The 22,162-nt window shown below is 31.6% G+C and overlaps 1 protein-coding gene across 3 annotated transcripts in view; it reads left to right on the forward strand.

The window, feature by feature from the left end:
- The first annotated feature begins 1,410 nt into the window (after nt 1-1,410).
- The window catches only part of LOC106692664 (putative leucine-rich repeat-containing protein DDB_G0290503), a 30,411-nt gene continuing 9,659 nt past the window's right edge, over nt 1,411-22,162 (forward strand). For 2 of the 3 annotated variants that reach the window (XM_014438745.1, XM_014438747.3), the window contains exons 1-9: nt 1,411-1,698; nt 6,142-6,276; nt 7,858-7,941; nt 9,675-9,902; nt 11,857-12,174; nt 12,982-15,673; nt 17,139-17,239; nt 17,937-18,144; nt 21,519-21,720. In XM_014438745.1, the coding sequence (XP_014294231.1) occupies nt 1,516-1,698; nt 6,142-6,276; nt 7,858-7,941; nt 9,675-9,902; nt 11,857-12,174; nt 12,982-15,673; nt 17,139-17,239; nt 17,937-18,144; nt 21,519-21,720 (4,151 nt within the window). In that variant the 5' untranslated portion in view covers nt 1,411-1,515. The remainder of the gene's footprint in view (nt 1,699-6,141; nt 6,277-7,857; nt 7,942-9,674; nt 9,903-11,856; nt 12,175-12,981; nt 15,674-17,138; nt 17,240-17,936; nt 18,145-21,518; nt 21,721-22,162) is intronic. The other variant, XR_010843383.1, reaches the window with a different exon arrangement.

The raw sequence follows: 22,162 nt of genomic DNA on the forward strand, positions 1-22,162 counted from the left end.
GCCAGGATTTTGTATTTAAATAAAAAAAAATAAAGATGTATTGCTAGAGAAAGCCTTAAATTTATAAGTATATTTATATATTTAAAAAAAAGGCTTCCAAATGTTGACATGTTTATTTTCGTTTCGAGATTTGTATTTTTTTTTTTAATTTCCAGATTTCCTCGGTATAAAAATAAACAGATGTCATCTTTATTATGATCATATATATTCAGGAAAGAGAATGTCCTTCAAATGTTTTCATGTAGTTTAATTTTTTTCTTAAACTTTCAATATTTAATTTACATTTTCAGGTATTTTTGAACAGGCATTCCTTTTGTCTTTGTAATGACGTGTAGTCGCGAGCTCAAGTGACAGCTAATAAGAACCCGCCCAGCGCGCTCAGTCCACTGGAGGAAGGCGTCTGAACCTTATTGAGTCCTAACTATATTGACCAAGAACAGATAATGTTATTTCATTTCACTTGTACTCGTTCCCTCTTTTATCCTGCAAGTTCTGAGGACTATTTCCTCTCAGGCTTGTTCCCCTAAGAGGGTTGAAGACTGGTGCCCTCCGTTAGCACAGGAATATTGTAAGACTTCTTCAACTGGTAAAATGTGGGAATGTTCACAAAGTGGGCCAATTTTATGTAACCTCTCTATATTTTTTAATTGTACGTATTCCAAAAATAATGGATTGGGATTATTTTCTCTATTTCATTCCTTATACGTTCGTTCAAAAACTAACAAAGTTGTTGAAAAGCAAAAAGATGTTTTGTTTTTTCTCTTAAATGAGTCATTATTTAAGGAAAGCAGTGATATTTATTAATTTGTTAATAATACTTATCTATTATATTAATTTAAATATCTCTTTGGATCTAAATGTCTTGCTAAAGTAATTATTCCACATCAACTGCGGTTGATCGAAATCAATATCAAATCATTAATCCGGAATCTATTCTCAGAAGAATACAATACAATTGTATTGAAAAATATACCATGAGTTCAGAATGTTGTATTTTAGTTGTTTTTTTTTTTTACTCCTCAGAATCGAATATCTCTATCCACGTTTTAAGTTTTAGATATCAAGAAACAAATGTAGTTCAGCTGCTTCTGCCTATTATTAAGCCAATGTTCAAACATAGCACCTATTACTTGCTACTAATGTAATTTTGATGACATTTTCAGTGACTGCGCTGGTTAGTATCTGAATGGCCCCCTATTAATTTCATACTCTACTTTCGCTCACGCATGCGCAAAACATATTTTCCTTAGGGCACCTATATTAAAAACGGTTCGTGCTGTAGATTTTATTTTCAAACGCAAAATTACTAACGTTGAAATGTAAGTAATTATGTACCTAACAGAAATTGCGAGGAAGCTATACTAGCCAAGAGAGCTTGGCATAATTTTTTTTTTTTTTATCACTAATAACAGATGGTTTTTACTTAACTGCGATGTAGCAAACATATTGCAATAGTCGTTGTACTAATAACTATATTATGTAGCTGCATTACTGTTTAGGAAAAGAGATTTTGATATGTCTTATATTCACCAAAGAGAGAGGGTATTCAATAAAAAAGGGGGTCTTTCTTTAATATCAGCCATAAAACTTAAAATTCCAGGAAGACTGAAAAGTGTGAGCCCTTATACAGATCCACGGGCTTGGAGTCTTGATCGGAACTCGCAAAGGAAATATTTTCTAGATTCCATTTCTAGACATGTAAGCTTTATTTATAATTGATACATTAGACAATACATTTATTCAATGATACACTTTTTAACAACTCCATGCCAAGTAATATTTATTGTGTGGTACTAAGTATCAATTAATATCATTTCGTAAGAAACAGTACAGTTGCTTTATCAAATACTCTATAGACTTGGCGATTTTTTAATAATATTTTTATATCTAAAAAACAGATTTTTTCTTGTCAACAAACCTTGTTGTATATGTTTATATGACCTTTTACTGTCATTTTTGTGCAGTAGAGTGGGCGGTTACCTTCGTCCAGGGGGCAGCGGTAGCAGTGTGGTACCGCGCCAGTCTACCAACCCGTAGGTTGTCAGATCGAATCCCGACCCCACCCGGGCTTTTTTCAAGCATAAATTAATGCAAAATTCACTTAAAACCTCTCCCCAGTCATTTGTGAGGCCCGCTAGCCAATGTGTGGCACTCACAAAAAATAGGCGTGGGAGTGACGAACCCACCCTACGAAAAAACACGTCAAGAAACGTGCGACGTATTAACTGATACTTCCCGCGAGGACTTAGACCTCTATGCTCTGTCACCAATAATAATAATATCAAATATGGTAATTCCATAAATGACACTTTGCTGAGAAAAGATTAGATACAGCACTACCCAATGGGTGCTACTTTCGATTACATCTAGAAAGTAACTCAATTTAGATAGCTTCAAACACAAGATTGTATAAGATACTGATTAGACCAGTGCTTACGTACGGATCAGAAACATAGGCGTTTTCGAAATCTGTTGAAAGGGATCTTTAAGCATTTTAGAGAAAAATCCTGAGGCACTTTTGCGGCCCTCTGAAAAATGGTTCAACATGGAGAAGGCTCATGAAAAGAGAAGTGTCATTCTCGCTGAATGAGCCTGCCGTAAGAATCGTCAAAAACCACGGCAGTGCATGTCGCAAGGATGTAACCCAATGAGGACTCTGGAAAACTCATTGCCAAAGAAATGTTTGGGACCAGATGAAGAGGCTACCCGAAGCTTCAATACGTGTATAGTTTCAGAGAAGGTTCGAGGATCCTGCTATCTAGCAACTTAAACCGTAAGCCTTTACGAAATTTGAGGACAGCAGTACTTCACTGACCGAAGTAGCGGAATCTGCTTGATGACATGAGATCCTAGTAGTAGGTTGTCGTACCGATTTCGGATCGGATTTAAATAACTTTTAATTCAGTAGAAAAACTTGATTGTTTTTTTAATATCAAAATTAAAATTATAAAACTTACTGGCCTGCATCGTATTTTGGACTAGGCACTCGTGGTATAAACGGTTTATGTGCTTTTCTCTACCATGACGTTTGGTTCTACTACATCCTGTGAAGGACAGAACAACCAAATGGTCTTGAAGGTCTCATTTTACTTCTAAACGTGACAGAAAGGTGAGGGAATAATTCCTTAAGTTATTCCGTTTCTGATTTGTTTTCAACTGCCAGTTGCACTTTCTGTTTTATCCTCCCGATCCTTTTTAATTTTCCGCGGCCTTCTTTTTTGCACATCAAGAGATTTCCCGGCAGACCTGTACACCCTTCTCTCTTGTAAGACTATTTCAATATATCTTCTTACAACTAGAGACAGAGAGGGGCACTACCTGCTCGACATGCGCTGTGCTTTGGAGCTCCTGTGTGCAGCCGCTGGATTGTTACCAACCTGTTCTTTTACCGGTGTATGAGGTTCCGGTTCCATGCAGGACCACCCCCTTGAGGACGATCATTGGTTTATTTGTACCTGAGACCGCAAGAAGCGTCTCTCCACACACAGCTGAGGCCGTTTATTTCCTAGTTATTCCATGCGAGGGGTCACGTTAAACCCATTCTTGAACCTTATGCCAAGGTAAAAATCTGACATGGTGCTTTCCACCCTGCATAAGTCCCAAAGTTTAGTGTAGTTTCGGTCCAATGAATTTACCGAAAAAGTTGCTGTTTCATCTCAGGTATATTCCCGCCATAAATATGTAGTTTCAATTTCGTACGACTTTTCTGTTTTGAGTTAGGCTGACCACATATACATACACACAGACCATTTTGTGACACTTGGTTCTTTGGACCCAGATGAACTAAAAACGTGTATTTACGTTGGCAACTCGAATTCGAAATTTGACTACTGTATATTACCTACATAGCTGAATAAAAGTAAATATTACCATCGCATTTGGACGAATTTTTGTACCATAAATGATAAGGTTTATAGAATATCAATTAAAAGCTTTTGTAGCCGAGTTTGTTGAGACATCTCCTTAGCAACCAAGAATACAAAATGGCAATTTATTATAAGAATATTCTAGTTAAATTCATAAAAATAAATTATTAGAACAAAGAAACCTACAAAATAAAAATAATGAACAATACTAATTGAATTCATAAAATATTCAAACATTTGTGATAAATTAATCCAATGCTCATTTGAAAACAATTGTGTAAACTAGAAAGAAATATATAACAAATTAAAAACAGATAGGAATGTCAATTTATAAAATAATTTCTCAAATTGGAGTAGTCTTTATTATCCTTCTTTGCTCCAATCATCTGTTAAAAGAATCTAGCCCCTTCATATGGTGCAGTGTCATACCATCTCACAAAATCTTAAAAATGTGAGACACCTACAATAAATAAGTACAATCAAAGGAATAAGATATTTACTAGGCATTATAATATGTGAACTTTCCTACTAAGTTATTTCAAAGAGCAAGACAAAAACAATCTTAACACAAACAGACAGCCATTTAGCAACTAGTGATGTAGAAAGGAACTTTGTGAGTATTAATTTGATGGTAAGAGGTTTAAATAGTTTTTTAGGAGTTTATTTAGACATTGAGCTATATTGACAAAGTAAGTGTATGGAGGGCTGTCTGGTGAATATGAGATGTAACTGAAAAGACTATAATACTGTTTCATAAGATTCATTTCCGGCATTCCTGGATAATTTCATATATCTCACTGTTATACTGAATTATACTAAGTTGGCTCTATCTCAATATCTGAAGACAATCCCTTCTTAAGAACAAAAATGCTTCCTGTATTGTCGATCCCCTCACCCTGTGTTTATCCATAAACCTACGAAATACAAGCTATCAACCCGCCGATTTGTACATACCTTCCTATAGAATTGATTCCTTTGAAAACCCCCTTTATCATTCGAGTTATTTCAAGACAATAAATGCTCATGCAAGCTTGTATAGACATGTATTTTTTTTTTATCTCATTTTCTTATATTATTTATTGTAATTTTTATTGTTTTAATTTATTTTATTATATGGCCTATATTTTTTTAGATGCCCAAAGCTCAAAAAACTTGGAACAAAATATAATGTTTTCAACCCAAATATTTGTTCTATTTTTGGATGTTTCAGGGATACTGTATCCCCCTCCTCAGCACAATACAGTCACTGTTAGTTTCAAAATTACCTGATACATCTACAATTTGTTAATTTCACTTATGGAAGTGTATAGAGCAAATAATTAATTAATAAAAGAGTATTTTGAAATTATATTATACTTACTCAATAAGTAAAAACCATCTAATGCCAATAAATAAATTGTCAAACTTAAAATTCCTATCTGTTTTTATTTTGTTATATATATATTTTTTCTTTATATCTTTTTCAGCCTAGATTTTACGACTAAGTACGAACAAGATAATAACAATGTTAAAATAAAAATAAAAACAATATAACGATAGGTAGTATTATATAATATATTTATTGTTAAAATATATTTAAAATTTTAGTTCTTTAATTGTGTTATTTTACTTATATATTTTCAAGCTATTCATTATAAAGTGTTCTTTGTCACTTTATTTCATTATTCACATATATGTACTAGTCTGATTTTTATACTTTTTGTCATCTCTTATGTTTTCATTCTGTTTGTTATCATATTTATCTTGTTTTCATTTTCATTTTAACATGGTTGTTATCCTATTAATTTACACAATTATTTTCAAATGAGAATTTCATTAAGTTCTCACAAATTTTGAATATTTAATGGTGATGATATTATCATATTAAGTAAGTATAATATGATGTTAAAATACTCTTTTATTTATTTATTATTTGCTTTATTTATTTCTATAAATGAAACTAACCAACTGTATAAAATTGTATATGTATTAGGTAATTTTGAGACCACCAATGAATTATATTTTGTTATGAAGGACACATTATCCCCAAAATGTCCAAAAATAGAACAAATATATTTGTTGAAAACATTATATTATTGTTCTATGTTTTTTAACATTTGAGCATTTATAAATTTGAAATATTATTGTGTTATTTAACTTAAAATTATGTACCCAGGCAAACGCTGCTCAAAATTTTTCCACATTATTACATTTTTTAATTTTCTATTCACATAATATAATAATACCTAATAATAGGTAGTACTTTTTAATAATATCTTTGTAATCTTCTTTATAGATATCCAATGGATCAAGCTCCTCCGGCGATGAGTGCTTGCCACCAATACCTCCAAAAAAGAGAAGAAGTTCATTTGGGACTAAAGTAACCAAGCTGAAATCACTTGTTAGAAAAGCAATTTCAGCAGAGCAACTGGTAATTTTTCGATAAATTACAAATATAATATATTTAAATAAATGTACTTTAGAGTTAAAAGACATTACATCAGATTCTCGTAACTTCACAAGAGAGCTGTTTGAACTAATGTTTTCTTCTAAATAATAAGTGTACTGAATATTTATAAAAATCATATAACTCCCCTTACAATTGGTCAGGGAGTTAAATAAAAATGCTAAATTGGTAAAAAAAAGAACACAATGTCCACAGAACAGACATATACCTCTTGATATCTGAGGCAGTAAATGAATAGTTGTTTGAGTCAATATAATGTTTGTTTGAGAAACGACTTGTTTTATTCAAAGTTCAGGTTGCTCCAACAGCTACAAATTCAACGGGTTCTTAGTCACATAGCTTTGTCTAGTAACGAGGCTGCTGACAGAGCTGCAAGCGTAAGTCTAACTGCAAACGAGAACTGTTTAAGTCCCTCCCTATGCCGGATCTCTTAAAATTCTTGTAGAAAGAAGCAATAAAGGAATAGCAAGAGCGCTATGAATGGGAATCTCAAAAGGAAGAAATTATTATCAAGTCCAGCAAACAGTAAGCCTGGTACCTTGGTTTTGTCCGAATCCAGGACTCAGTCTAAAATATGTGCTATAAACTAATCATGGATGCACTAGCAAATACCTCAACCTCATAAAAATCAAAAGATAGAAATTGTGAATTATGCAAACCTCCCGAAAATCGACACCACATTCTTTTCAGATTCAAGAAATATAGAAAAGAAAGAGAAGAAGAACTATGGGCAGCACCTGAAGAAGAATCCTCATTTCTAACAAATGAAAGGCAAGCAAAACATCATTCCAATGTTTTTTACAAAAACAAAAAATCAGAATTTAGGAAAGTGAAAGTTATAAGATTTTTTCTTTATTTAACTTTATGTGTTTCTTTGTTTCCTGTCATTTTTTCTTTATTATTTTCTTTTCTACTTATCAATGTAAATTTTTATGAGTTAAATTTATCAAGTTAATCTTATAATAATTAAAATTTTATTGGAATTTGGACCAAATAGGAATTGGTGACAAATCTTCACAATCATTAATAAAAAAAAAAAAAAAGAGTTTAGTAAAAATCTATAATTTAATATGTAGAAGATAGAAGAGAAGATGGTTGGTGAGGAGGGTGCAGTCAGGTTTGAAGAACACAAATAATTGATGCATGTTTTATTGAGCCAACGTTTCAGCCTGGATTTTAGGGCTAAGTATAAACAAGGTGTTATACTTATAAGGTATAACAAAGGACGGTGTTAAAATTAAAATAAAACAATATAACAAGAAAAATATGAAAATATACAGTATGATATAATGTATTTTTTATGAAAATATATTTAATATTTTAAAGTGAGGTGTTTATAGATTCAATTTTTAGAAGATGGTCGGAGGTACTGTCAGTAATAATACATAAATAAGTAAAACACAAAAAATCTAGTATAATCTTGCCTAATTTAACAGAATTAGGAATACTTTTATTGATATTTTTAGGTAAATGATTGATTTAAAATATTGATAACAGTAATTTATATTCCATTTTCATTTATTTTACAATTTTTTTTTTCTCTAGAAATGCTTAAGACCTCAATCTGACAGGTCAAAAGCCAAGCTGGCTGAAGCTAATGCCAAAATAAGCCAGTTGAATTCCCAAAAGGTATAATTAAAAAGTTTTTAATTGTAATATAATAATATTATACATAATATTAATATAATTATTAAATCACACTAAAATATTCACTCTCATATTACTTGTTTATAATGTTTTTACTGAACGATGAATCATAGAAAAAATCATGTGAGTTCCTTTCAGTCGGTGATAGGTTATTGCAGCACTTCTCAAATAATGAAGCCACTCTCTCAAAATATTTCACAAAATAAAAAAATATAACGGAAAAAATTAAAATAGCAAATATATAAGGCATTTCAGCATTTACATTACACTGTTTCCTCTTTTCTTGCCTGTGCAACCGCTTTGAGGATAACGGTAGACATTTTTTATAGCCTCACAAGGGTCCTACTAATTATTTAACCCCAAAAAGGATACTGTGGTGAAAAAAGTTTATTCCCAGTGCACATGTACCGAACAATATAACAGGAAAGGTTCTATTGAACCTCAGTTCAGGTAATAATGAAAGATTAATCCCTGTTATGTAAATAAATGAACCATTCTTATATCTCATAAAATACCACTTTTATTTATTTTATTTAAATATGTAACGGTTCAGGGTTGTATGCAAAAGCTAACATCAGGCATAGAAACATGCCCAGCATGTTAATGCCCTGTCATAACATTTCAATCGAGATCAGTTAATTAATTATTATATTGTATTTATCTTTATTATATTGTATACAATTTTGTTAATCTATAAATACCAAATTATTGTATACATTATAGTGTAAAACTAGTTCAAAGAGACCTTCTGGATGAATCCGAATAAATTTATTATTAAAACACATCTCAATGTCAATATTTTCCATGAGACATTAAGTAAGGTAACATTTGTCTGTCAAGGTAAGGAGGTAGGCTCCCTTTGAATTTCTTTAGTGCTCTAGGAGAATGTCTCATTAGTCAACAAGTATTTTTGGGAGTTGTTATCTCAACATCCTTCACCCTTCTTTACTAACAGTTACAAGTTTTAAGGACTAATTCTTCTCATGCTTGTTATGCTAGAATAGGAGACAAGGGCACCAGTCTCCTATGTTAGCATAAACATTTCCTTAACAATGTCTAAAGCATATTTCTGTCCAGAGCTATGGTAATGCTGAAAGACTGGTGCCCTTTGTTAGCGTAAACATTTCCTTAACAATGTCTAAAGCATATTTCTGTCCAGAGCTATGGTAACACTGAAAGACTGGTGCCATCTGTAATGCTGAACTGAAAGACTGGTTCCATTTGTTTAGCGTAAACAATTCCTTAACAATGTCTAAAGCTTAATTCTGTCCAGAGCTATGGTAACACTGAAAGACTGGTGCCATTTGTTAGCGTAAACATTTCCTTAACAATTTCTAGAGCATATTTCTGTCCAGAAGATGGTAACGAAGTAAAGAAGAAAATGCTAAAAAAAAAATATAGTGTGATATAAATGCTGGAATGCAATAATTTATTGCATTTTTATTATTATGTATTTTTTTTGTGTGTGTAATATTTTGAGAAAGCGGCTTCATTGTTTGAGAACCACTGAAATAGCCTGTAACCGAATGAAATGAACTGACTATTTAATATAGTTTCCATAAATCACCATAGTAACCCCAAAATATACATCATTAAAAGAATAAAATAAAAACTTTATAATAAAATTACAAAATAATTAGTTTTATTAGAAAATATGACTATGTTTATTGCTCCCCACTTGCTAAACAAACATAAAAACCTAATATAATTTTTAGGAGCAACTGGAAAAGGCTTCACAGGAATATCAGCAAGAGATCGATAACCTGCGGACTCTAGTTGGCGAAGTGCAAGAAGAACTGTGTTTCCTGCATGGTCTGAAAGATGAAAACATAAAACTTAGAGCAGAATTAAGAGGTGATGTTCATAAACGGGTTTCGAATGCTGAGGAAGAAATAAACCACTTGAATTCACAATTGGAAATTTATAAGGAATATAAATTCAAGGTGATTTTTTTGAGGCATGAAAATACTTATCTTTTTTTTACTAGTATTTGTTTCTTTAACTCAGAGTTTAAGTAAGAACTATTCTAACAGATTTTTGTCTCAGAATAAAAGTATACTTACTTAACTAAAAAAAATATGTAGTATCCTTTATCTCTAAGATAAAGATTAGTTTTCTAATGATTTATATCAATAATGAATTACTAATTTTGCACATAATCCTTCTAAACGGTTTCAACTACCCAAGGTAGAGATAAAAACCCTGTATAACTAGAATCCATTAAGTACTTCTTCATTATTTGAAAAGGAAATACTGTTTTTAAACCTATAGTTGTGGAATTGATTTGGTCAAGATGATGCTCAACTACCAGATTTTATCCTAATTATGAGTAGCTACTTTATTAAGACTGGATCCCGGGGGGGGTCTCCCTTAAGGTGATATAACAGAATAAATAATTACCTCCCACAAACCAGTTTGAAATGTGGTTCTGGGAAATCGGAACCCACTGCCTTACTCATCATACCCAAATGTAGAGAATGCTTATTCATATTAATTGTAAGTGAAGAAAAAATATTTTTATTTTATTTTATACTGACAATAGATCATAAGGATAGGAATTATCCTCAATTCAGTTTTCAAGTTACATACTTAATATTCTCTCCTTGCAGCCATTTAATTTTTTTTATTTTTGATGAATGGAATATGGTCCAGGTGTGGTAAAAAAAAACTCAAATAGTAGATAATAATACTATTTTATTGAGCCAACGTTTCGCCCCACGTTGCAGTTCTTCGTCAGGGCTAAAAAAGATACAAACACTATAGTTACAAAAAAGAAAAAAACATAGGTATAAAATAACAGGGGTATTTTTTTATTTTATTTGGTTAAGATATAATAGCTGTTCCTGGTTTAGAAGGAACTAATATTCAACACAAAATAAAATTGAAGGCTCTTCTATAAATACATTAATATACTTTCTCTATGTTTAATGCACAAATGCAGAGGACCAAATATACTTGCTAGATGTAGTAGAAGGCACCGACTAAACAAGTTTCATTATTTCTAGACAACCTCATTAACAACTCACCAATATGTTTAAGGAGATGTATAGTATCATTCCGTCATTTAAAAACAGATAAGGTCTATTGTTGTGGCCACCGTACTAAAGAAAAAAAATTATTTCTTTTTTATTTGTTATAAACGTACATATATATACTTTTATAATTCACATATGTATTTATAGTAAATTGTTGTATTGAATACAGCATAGGAATTAAGTCCGCATACAAAGCGAGTATTTCGGATAATCCTAGTAAATTCTTGGAACCAAGTCCTTGTATGTAGCTATAGAGACCAAGTCCCCACCATTAGACATAATCTAAGTTTTAAGTAAGTTACACTGACATTAGTAAGTGAAATCGTGAGTTCAAGACTCCAAAACATAAACTCTTTTTTTTTTTGTTAATTTAATGATATTTAATTTTTTTTTTTTGCACTAAAATTTTCTTTTAAATAGTACCTGTAATAAATATTTTATTTTTTTTAAAAGTTTTTTTATTAAGTTTTGCATAACCTGGAGATGTATCCTTTGTTTTGATTTTCAAGCTACTATTTGGAACTATTTCTGTTAACAACTAGCCTCTAAATAAAAGCTTATTTATTCCTATTTTATTTCATTTATTTAATACTGGTCAGCAGTCTTGGTAAGTTTATTTTTGAACCCCCACTGCCACCACAGTTAGTCTTTTCTTTTTTTTTTTAAATTAAATTATTTTTTACTTTTTTCTTTTCCCTTTTTTATGATGATGGTACTTCTTTAAAAGTGTTGACCAAAAATATATCATACTATTTATTCTCTTTTGAGGGAAATAGTCCCTTATATGTAAATTATACGTGTTTACAAAAAAAAAGAGGTGTCAATCCATTCAAATAAAAAAATTATTAAAACTTTTTTTCAGTACGAGAACTTGAGATCATGTAATGAACAGCTCAAAGATGAATATGACCAAATCAGGCTACTCTTTAAGGAAATGGAATGGAATAATACACAACTTCAGAATGAAATTAAATCCCTAAAAAGTAAAGTTGATACTCTGGAATCTCGTGAGCTGGTGATATCAAATGCCACAGTGGACAAAGAGGTTCTAAGGGAGAGGTTGCAGATGAGGGAAGAGAAAATTGCCTGTCTCATCTCATTCTTGGAAGAAAAAGAAATGACAATCCAAGAATTGGTGGTTCAATTGCAACGATTGACGTCCAGTGTTGTTGCTAAAGATGTAAGAAATCTTATTAAGTAGTATTCACCTTTAATTATAAAAAGACTATAGGTTAGAATAAAACAATATCTTATAGCAGGCGACCTCAAACCATGTTAGGAGGTACCGAAGTGCCTGTCTAACGTAACCTGCACCCGTCGGCTCAGAAACTGTTTTTAATCAAAGCATTCCCTATTAAAATAAATTACAAACATGGTACATATGACATGATTAACTTTGATAACCTTAGCTTAACAAACATATATTTTAACAACAACTGATATATGAATATGAGTGGTATATGAATATATTAATTGTATATAATTATTAGTATATCAATGCCAAAATTTCCAAAAGTTATTTCATACTAATACAGTGGTTTGTTCCAAAAATAACGCCTTGGCCAGTTTGGTTTAGTTGTTCTTATCCAAGTGATTCAACCATCTTTTCCAAGCTATTGGTCTTGGAATAAACCAATGTATTAGTGAAAAGAAATAAATGTTGGCATTTACCTCTTTTTCAATGGGAACGCTTTAATTGTTTTCAAGAAATTTTACAATAGCAATTACTGCTTAGTTTTTATTTTTAAAACTATCTTGTTTTCTATTTATCAGTGAGGTTAGATTAACTATCGTGTAAACAAGCAATGCCACAATTGATTCCACTTTCACATAATTATGATATTACTAGCATGACAAATATCTGTCAAGTCAAAATGATTGAATGAATGATGCCTGAATTTAGAACGAATGATTTTGTTTATGGTGTAAAATAAATAACCAAATTTAATGCGTTTATTTTACTCACCTATCTTTTTATTTTTTCTAGGGTGTTACAGGAAAACACATCACCTCTCTTAAATTAGCATTACATGAAAAGATAATTAAAGTAGAAGAATTAGAAGATAAACTACATTGTTCAGAATTACTCATTCGCGAATTAGAAAATATTAGAGATCATTTCAGGCTTTCAAACTGTGCTTTAACTGAAAACATGCAGAATTACAAAAAACAATTCAACATAGTCGTCTCTTGCTCCAAGAAACTTATATCTGAATTAGAACTATGCAAAGCAGAAATTGATGACAAAGATCTTCTAATCCGTAAACTATCCATTTTCCCTCAATCTGCTTCCTCTATAGTGCAATTCGCTCAGTTATTGAATATTTTGAAGTCGACTGAAGAAATGATCGAAACAGATTGGCATGGTGCTGTTTCTTTCATTCCAACAATGAGAAGAATTGTTGACCAATTAAAAGGAGAAATAATTGGAGATAGAATACAATACCCACTCTATGAAATCTATGATTCCCATTCACAGACTGACTTCAAAGGAGTAGACAAGTGTATCCAAAACGAAATATTCTATATCGAGCATAAATCTGTTGAAGTTTGGCTTCCAGACAGGTATTATTTCGCTTATGAAAAATCACAGACTGAAATAGCTGAGCTAAATGCAGTTATAGAGGCCTTGAAAGAATCTTTCCTTCGAGTTGATTCAGTCAACCACTCGCTCGAAAAAAAGATCATTACTTCAATGGCAGAGAAGAGTACTAAAGAAAGAGAAATTTCCTCTATGCATGAGAAACTAGTCACAGTAAATGAGGAAATGAAATTCCTTAGAAATGAAATAGACCTGAATTATTCATTACTGAATAAATCTTTGTATGAAATAGAAATTGAAAAAGGATTGAGGGAATCAACGAGTGAAATGTTTCTAGCCACTCTAGATTCGACAACCCATGAATACAACATGTATGTAAAAGTTCTCGAGTCTCTTCTAAAATACAAAGAAGAAAAAATTAAGTGTCTAGAAGATTATCTATGTAATGAACCGCAGAAAGATGAAATAGTCGAAAATGAACACATTACATTGTTAGAAAATGAGCTAAAACATACATCAATAAAGTATATAAAGGAGAAACAAACAGTAAAAACTCTGACCATTCAGATATCGAAGTTGCAAGGAGCTTTAAGTGAGAAAATGGAGCATTTCAAGATTGTACAAGAGAAGCTTCTGAGAGCTGAAAAAATTTTTGAACATCTAAATAATATAGAAAATCAATGTATGTTAAAATTTGAACATACAGAAGAATCATCTGTCATACCGACTGAAGAAATGGTAGTCACAGCATCTAATAAAATATTATCTCACAGTGAGATGCTAGAGTCCCATCTGAAAGAAGAGAAAGATTTAAAAGAAAAACTACTTCGGGAAACAGTTTCCAGGGAATATGTTTCAAATCTTATGCAGAGAAATTCTTCCCATAGAAAGTATCTAAAGAAAACCATTTATCAACTCAAAAATAATATTAAGAGAATCAAATATACTATACTTAAACTAAGAAATAAACTGAAATTATCTGAAAAACTGAATCAGGACTACGACGGAACACTATTACAACTACAAGCTTATGGCTCAGAAGTCAAGAAGGAAGTAGACTATATGAAAGATCAACTCCAAATGGAAAAATCAATGAATAAAAACTTGCAAATATCCTTAGAAATGAAGAATAAGGAACAGTATGATCAAAGAAATAAGTTTAAAAAAGTTGAATGCATCCTTGTAAGAATAATTAAGCAATTTGAAAAAAGAGGAAAATCGAATGTAGTCAGCACACAAACCAACCTTCTGTTCAGGGACAAAGAAAAAGAGATTTCTGATTTAAAAGCTGAAATTAAAAAACTCATAACTGAAAATGTCTCTCTTTCAAGTACAATAGAAAATTTAAAAGAAAGGTTAGCGAATATATTATATGTTCCCCAAAAAGAAAATCACCCACCTCAAACTTTATCAGTCTTTGCTCAAACAGATTTAATAGGAGAAGATGGTACTTTGAGTGATATGCGGAATCATTACGAAAACATTATACAGGTTTTGCAGAAGGACAAAGCTTTAGAGAAGGAAGAGATTGAAAAACAGTTCAAGAACATTTTAATTAAAATAACAGAAGCCTATGAGAAAGACTTGGTAAATAAACAATCTCTTCATAATATGGAATTAGAAGAACTAAAGGTATCCCATCAAGAAAAATGCAAGGATCACATTAACAGATATGAACTAGAAGAGGTGCACAAAGAGGAAATTGAAAAACAAAAATCACATTACGAAGCTTTAGTGAAGATCAAAGAAATTGAAGAAGATGAACTGAACAAAGAAATAAAAGAACTAAAAGAAGAAGTTGGTAAAATCATAGCCCAGAAGAAAAAGGAAGATTCCATGTTCAATGACAAGATCAAGATACAATTAATTAATCTTAAAAAGAAATTTAAGAAGCAATACAAGTGCTTAAAGAAGGTCCACGAAGCTGAGCTTTTACAACTTAATAATAAATATAATGAAGTAATGAAAAAAATAAATATTGCAAAGTCTAGTATGGAATGTCAAACTGAGATAACCGGCGAAGCAAAATCAAGTATCAATTGTCAAACGGTAGCCTTTGATGGAACACAGTTAAATAATTCCCAGCATCTTACAGAACAATTAGATAACTCTGAAAGAACTACTCTTCAAACCAAAGGTAGCTTCAACATTTTATTTAATAATAATATTATTTATTTAAATAAAATAAATTGTATCAAATTAAGTCTCAACACTCAAATCACTCTAAATGTCCAATGTTACGGCCGACCTGACCTTCTTCAAGGGAAATCTATTATATAACGGCTTTTATTATACGCTCATTATTAACAATTATAAACAACATTATTACTAATAAATTAGTATACTTAAACTATAAATTTATAGGCAAGATTATTAATAAATTGATAGTATTCCCTATTGTTTTATAGGTTAATTTGACTTAATTAATTTAATTGTTAATTTCACTTAATCCTGGTTTCCTCCCCTAATTTTTTTGTTATACTTTATTATTATTTTTATCCATTGCTTAATTAGAGTTTAAAAAACATTCAAAACAAAACAAACATAAAATGAACACAGGTTCAACAACTAACCAATCAAAACAACAAACAAAATGGTGTCGAGCTCAGCTGGTCTGTTGCATGAGGTCGGTCTCCATTTAGCAAACCTGTTAACAAACTCTCAATCATGTTAAATGTTATATCGTGCTAAAAGAAGGAAATATTTCTCCATTTAACACACTTTAACATGTTAAACTAAAGATCAGAAATGCCTCTTATGTTTTTTATAAGTACAAAATTTAAATTGGTATTATAGACATAGAATAATATAATAATGTTTTGTGTTAAATGTAAAAACAAATTGAATCAACAAAAAGCAACAAATAAAATAAAACCATCAAACTATCTCATCGTAAATCATAAAGTAACTTGCTTCTTATGAAATTAAATGATAAAGAAAAATAAAATAAAGATAATTAACAATAAAGAGCAATTGATGTTCCTATACATATTTACATGTTCTAAATGAAAATAAGAAACACAAAGTTAAAAAAAAAATTAAATTAACAAAATGGCAGCAAACAAAACAAAACCATTGAAGTATTATATCATAAACCTAAGGCAACTAACTTCTAATAAAATTAAATGTTAAGACAAATAAAATAAAGATAATTAACAAGAAACGGCAATCAATTTTCCTATACATATTTACGAGTTCTAAATTAAAATTAGAAACACAAATGTAAAAAGGGAACAAAAAATAAATTCTCCAACATATCATAAATCATAATATGTCTTATAATAATAATAATAAAATAATGATAATTAACAAAAGAATCAAACAATGTTTTGTATACAAATTTAGTTATAAATTTTTATATAGATATTGATTAGTATTTCAATGTAGATAGTAATCACTATTTCATTTTATTTTGCTATATCTTTATAATTTTCTATACCTTTATGTCTTTTATCTTATATCTATGTATCTTTATAGCTAAATCTTTTTGTTAGTTATTTGTTGTATTCGATCTGTACTCTGTATTATATCTTTTGTCCTGTATATATGTATATATATATGTTGTTATAATGAATAAACAATGCCGAAATATACTGTTACAGAATCTCAAGGTAATAAAGAAGGTTTCGATTACAGTATTAATACTAATCACAATAAAAAGATTGATATAAACTTCAAAGAGAGGATAAAATGTTCATTTAAGGTAATATTCAATATTTAATTTTCTTTTAAACCCTTATTTTGACTCTAATTGTTGAGAATTCTTTTTCTTCAAAGTACTCAAGGCAGCTTTTAACTTTCAAAGTCATTAGTGTTTACTGGACTAATGTTCTTGAAACTTCGTACACATGTTTCTCATTAGCAACTAGAAGCAGTTTATTGGGTAAATAAAACCTGCACTTTGGTTGGAATCACAGTTCTGGTGATTTTCATGAAACTTTGCACAGGTATCTTATTAGGAAACTAAAAGTACTATATAGATAAATTAATGCTCAAGTCATGTACTGAATAAAAAACCTTGCTTTTTTTTTTCTTACCAAGTGAGTGATAAATAGAACCAAGAAACTAAAAATAGTTAGTAAAACAATTTAGTATAATTATATATATAAAAAAAAAAAAAAAACTCGAAACCAGTTTAAGGCTATTTTCTTGCTTTTCAAAAAATCTCTCATAGTCGTCCAGTAATGTAACCAGCATTTTAAACAAATCTTTTCGACTACAAATAACATCTCTTGATGAAGGATGGCTGAATATGGATCAGTCTGTGAAAAACATGGCTATTCCAGGAAACACGGGATAGATGACAATCCTGCTGGAGAATTCAATTAGTTTTTTTTTTAATTAAAACAATTCAATATCATGTTATAATCTTTCATCTGGTTCATTAATTTTTATTCTAGGAAGCGAATGGCATGATTCCAAAAGAAATCTTTAATATTTTAAATGCTCTCAGACCATCCGCCAAAATATTGAGCAATGCCCTCAACTTGTGTATAAATGATAAAACAGACCAATCAGCAAAAAAGCAAACGGTGTCAGACATATGTTTCTCACTTATAAATGGTGCAGACGTGTTGGAGGCTGATTGCCAAGACATGCTTAAAACTTGTAAGTTTATTATTTAATTATGACTTTTCGATTATGGAACCAACATACAATGGATATTATAATTAAGTACCGATTATTGTAACAATGGATATTATAAACAGATTATTATTTATAGAAACCAAATTGATAGCTTCTATCGAACAATTTATTGTCAATAGATTAGCGATATTCTATAATCAATACTCGAATGATCTCACCTACAGACCTTTTTCATCTGGAAAGTTAGATGGAATTCCTATTATAAGGATGGAATATGCCTCCTAAGAAGGCACTATGTACATTGTTACTAACTGCCTTCTAACAGGGCACTGTGTATATTGTTACTAACTGCCTCCTAACAGGGCACTACATATATTGTTACTAACTGCCTCCTAACAGGGCACAGTGTATATTGTTACTAACTGCCTCCTAACAGGGCACTATGTATATTGTTACTAACTGCCTCCTAACAGGGCACAGTGTATATTGTTACTAACTGCCTCCTAACAGGGCACTATGTATATTGTTACTAACTGCCTCCTAACAGGGCACTATGTATATTGTTACTAACTGCCTCCTAAGGAGGAAAAATCCCAGATGGGGAAATTACACTAAGGTCTGCAAATTTTATGGTTAGTCAACTCTCTGGGATATTAAATGCCAACGAGAAGTGCTGTCTGTAAGACCTTAGCTTTTAGACCTTAGGTGGATCAGAATATTCAATTAAACTTTGATGATTCAAATAGTACATGTAAAAATATAATAATATAATACATGACTATATACAAGTCAAGTTAAATTATTTACAAGATAGAATATATACATCAATATACAATGCCTGTGTGATGACTGTAGTAGTTCACATTGCAGCAGCTAGGCTCATCCTGTTGGCTTATAATGGTTTTGGTGGCTAGTAGTTAGAGTATAGCAGATGGTCGTGTCGCTACACTATGATCTCCATCCTCTCTAATCTTTGTAATCATCTAGAAGAGATATTTGAACCACAAAGATTAAATTTTCTGAAAGAGTTGAAACCTCTCCAATCTGGTTTTTAGTCTGGTTACTCCACACAATCTTGTCTTCTCAAAGTCGTCAGCTATATGCATTCTGCTGATGTTAAAAATAAGATCTTCCCAATTCAATCCACCACTGTTCCAACTACCTATAGGCTTAAGAATCCTGAATCTATTTATCCTTTAAGCCCTGCAACGTGGGGCGAAACGTTGGCTCAATAAAATAGTATAATTCTACTATTTGAGTTTTTTTGACCGCACCCGGACCATATTCCTTTCATCTTTACACACGGTCAATCAATAATCTTCCAGTATTTATCCTTTCCTTCTTCTGAGGTATCTGTTACAAATGCCAATTTCAGTTAAATCTAGGCGGGATCAGTGCTTGGACAAATGTAAATAAATAAAGGTTAAGTGCAGTAATATCTCAGTCCATTGTCTTAGGTTCTAATTCCCTCCTCAGGTCCTATGCCACCTACTTGCTACTTTGATGCTAAAAGATTATAGCAGCTCCTTCTACTAGGAACTTCTGGGAGCTGCTGTTAGAGCCATATAAAACTAGGAGAACCATTACTGCCCAATCTAGTGGACAAGACATGAACCACGATTCAACATACAATCATTGCACTATTATTTGTATTAATTTCTTGTTAAATTACTTTAAATTAGCTCATGTATAATTATTTAATATATTTTTGTATTCATAAATGTTTTGAATCAAAAAAGTCACAAATATCAGAGTTTTCTGATCCATTAAAAGCTGCTGTCTTACATGCAATAACTCTCAATGGTCTAAACTTTAATTGTCAATAGGAAAAAGAACTACGGGACAATGAATTCATGAGCAGCTGTACATGTTATTGTGATCATTCCTGCAGCACCACTGATTGAGGGTATGAGTCGGCGAGGTTACTGGAGACATCTCATTCACCTGTGCTATCCTCAGTACTGTTTTCAATAAATACAACTGAAACTTTTGGAGCAAAATAAAAAAGCAGCTTATGTTGACGACATCCATTTATAGTTGCTCAGAAAGTGCAGAGAAAGCTGTATGGCCACTGCAATAAAATCAAGCTAGTTAGGACCAAAGCTTACAGGCTTAATCACCTGCTAACTTCTCCTAATCTTTCTCTCTGCCTCAAATTAATGATTTACGAGAGTGTACTCAGGGCAGCCCCACTCCATGGAGCACCTATGCTAACCAACATAACAGCTCACCTAGAAACCCTAAACAGTTTCAGAGCAGTCAGTATGCTACTCAGAGGTATCATCAGGTATATATCATTTCAACAAGCCATAACAGACCACATACACACGACACTCGATCTAGCTAAAGATACACAGAATCAATCTCAAGGAGACAGATTAAATTCTTTGACAGCCTCTAGTAATGTACAAACTCCTTATTCAGGATAGTGACTCGAAAAGGATGGCTAAAAAGCTGAAAAACATATATAAATAGTCTCAGTCAACAGAATGAGGATAACTAACTTACTCCTGACTCAAGAAAACATATATAAACAGTCTGAGTCTAGAATGAGGATAACTAACTTACTCCTGACTCAAGAAAACTGGTGAGCCCTGTTACCATAGCACAGGATCAGATTTTATTCTATTTTCCGAAATATCCCATTCTTCAGTCCCCACGTCAAATCCATTCTCAATGCAGTAAAAGAGGTTCCTTCAACCTGTTGCTCATCATCCCCTAATATCAACTCCACGCACCCGTGGGGCTTAGAAAAAAAAATCAATACTAACCCGAAATGGATTCACCTCCTCCTCCTTGGAAGGCAGTGAGAAAAAATACATGCTAGTGGATCGGAAAATTCTACCTCTCTTTTGGATATGAATCTGTCTTTGAAAGCCCACATTGGCCAAAGTTGTAAATTTTCAACAAATACTTTTTTTTTTCATCAGTTACTCCTGTGTGGCATACGGTCGGAGAATTTTTTTCTATCTATCTATAATTAATGTTTTTGAATTCATCAATCTGTTCATACGGTAAAATATTGATGGAAGTTCACCGGTTGCATTGATAGTAGGGCCATTCGTAGCCGAGCGAGTTAAAAAACCGGTTCAAATCCAGCCTGGAGGGTCGACTTTTATTTCTGTGGCAGTTCCATGAAATGAAAACTTGACCCCCTACCATGATTAGAACAAGGTGGTAACCGGTAGAAAACTCCTTGTATGTCAGTATTGACCAGGAAGGAGGTCATAAAAAAAAAATGTTACAATGATAGTTCTTAAAGTTTTAGAATCTTACAGGAAACTAATATTAAGAGCCAGTTTTTATTCTTCAGGAAGTTCTGTATCAACTTCATTACGTTTTTCTTTATCAATGTTAACAATTTATTTTCATTACATATTTTCATTATATTACAGTATCCATGTTTGGAAAGTGTTCTTCCAAAGAAAAGGCTATAATTGAGGAAATGAGAGACATCTCTAACAAGAGAAGTAATAATTACTATACTTTACAGCAGAGGCTCGATTTAGAATATGAGAGAGCAGAACAGCTTAGGCACCACAGAGATGAATTGAGCAACGTGGTCTTCAAATTAAAAAATCAACTTGCAAATTTGGAGTATGTACAATTAAAGTCCCTTTAGAGCACAATTAGAGTCTAAAGATAAAATTTCTATCAATAAGAGAAAGGTACTTGCCTAATGTTAGGGTTCCAGCCATACTTATGAGAAAACTTTTCCTGATTACCTGACTATGAACAGGTCAAAAGGAGGGTAATGTGTTGAGCCTGCTCTATAGTTGCTTAGTAACAATTTTTAAGCAATCTGCTTAAACGTTTGATGGCTTAGAAATCTCATCATTCTTTTGAAAAAATTTGACCTCAAAATAGTGAAATTAAATCGGTTTAATCTGACACCTCTGTGAAGTTGGCCCCCCATCCTTGAAAAATTTCAATTTTTTTTTGAGTTCTAGTAGTATCCATAAGAGTTCTAGAGTTCTCGATTATTTATAGGAATAGTTCTGATGTTTAAAACACCAATAATACCGGTCAAATGCCCGCG

This window comes from Halyomorpha halys, unplaced genomic scaffold, assembly GCF_000696795.3.
Source record: "Halyomorpha halys isolate HHAL.00 unplaced genomic scaffold, Hhal_1.1 Scaffold65.1, whole genome shotgun sequence".
Taxonomy (NCBI): Eukaryota; Metazoa; Arthropoda; class Insecta; order Hemiptera; family Pentatomidae; genus Halyomorpha; species Halyomorpha halys.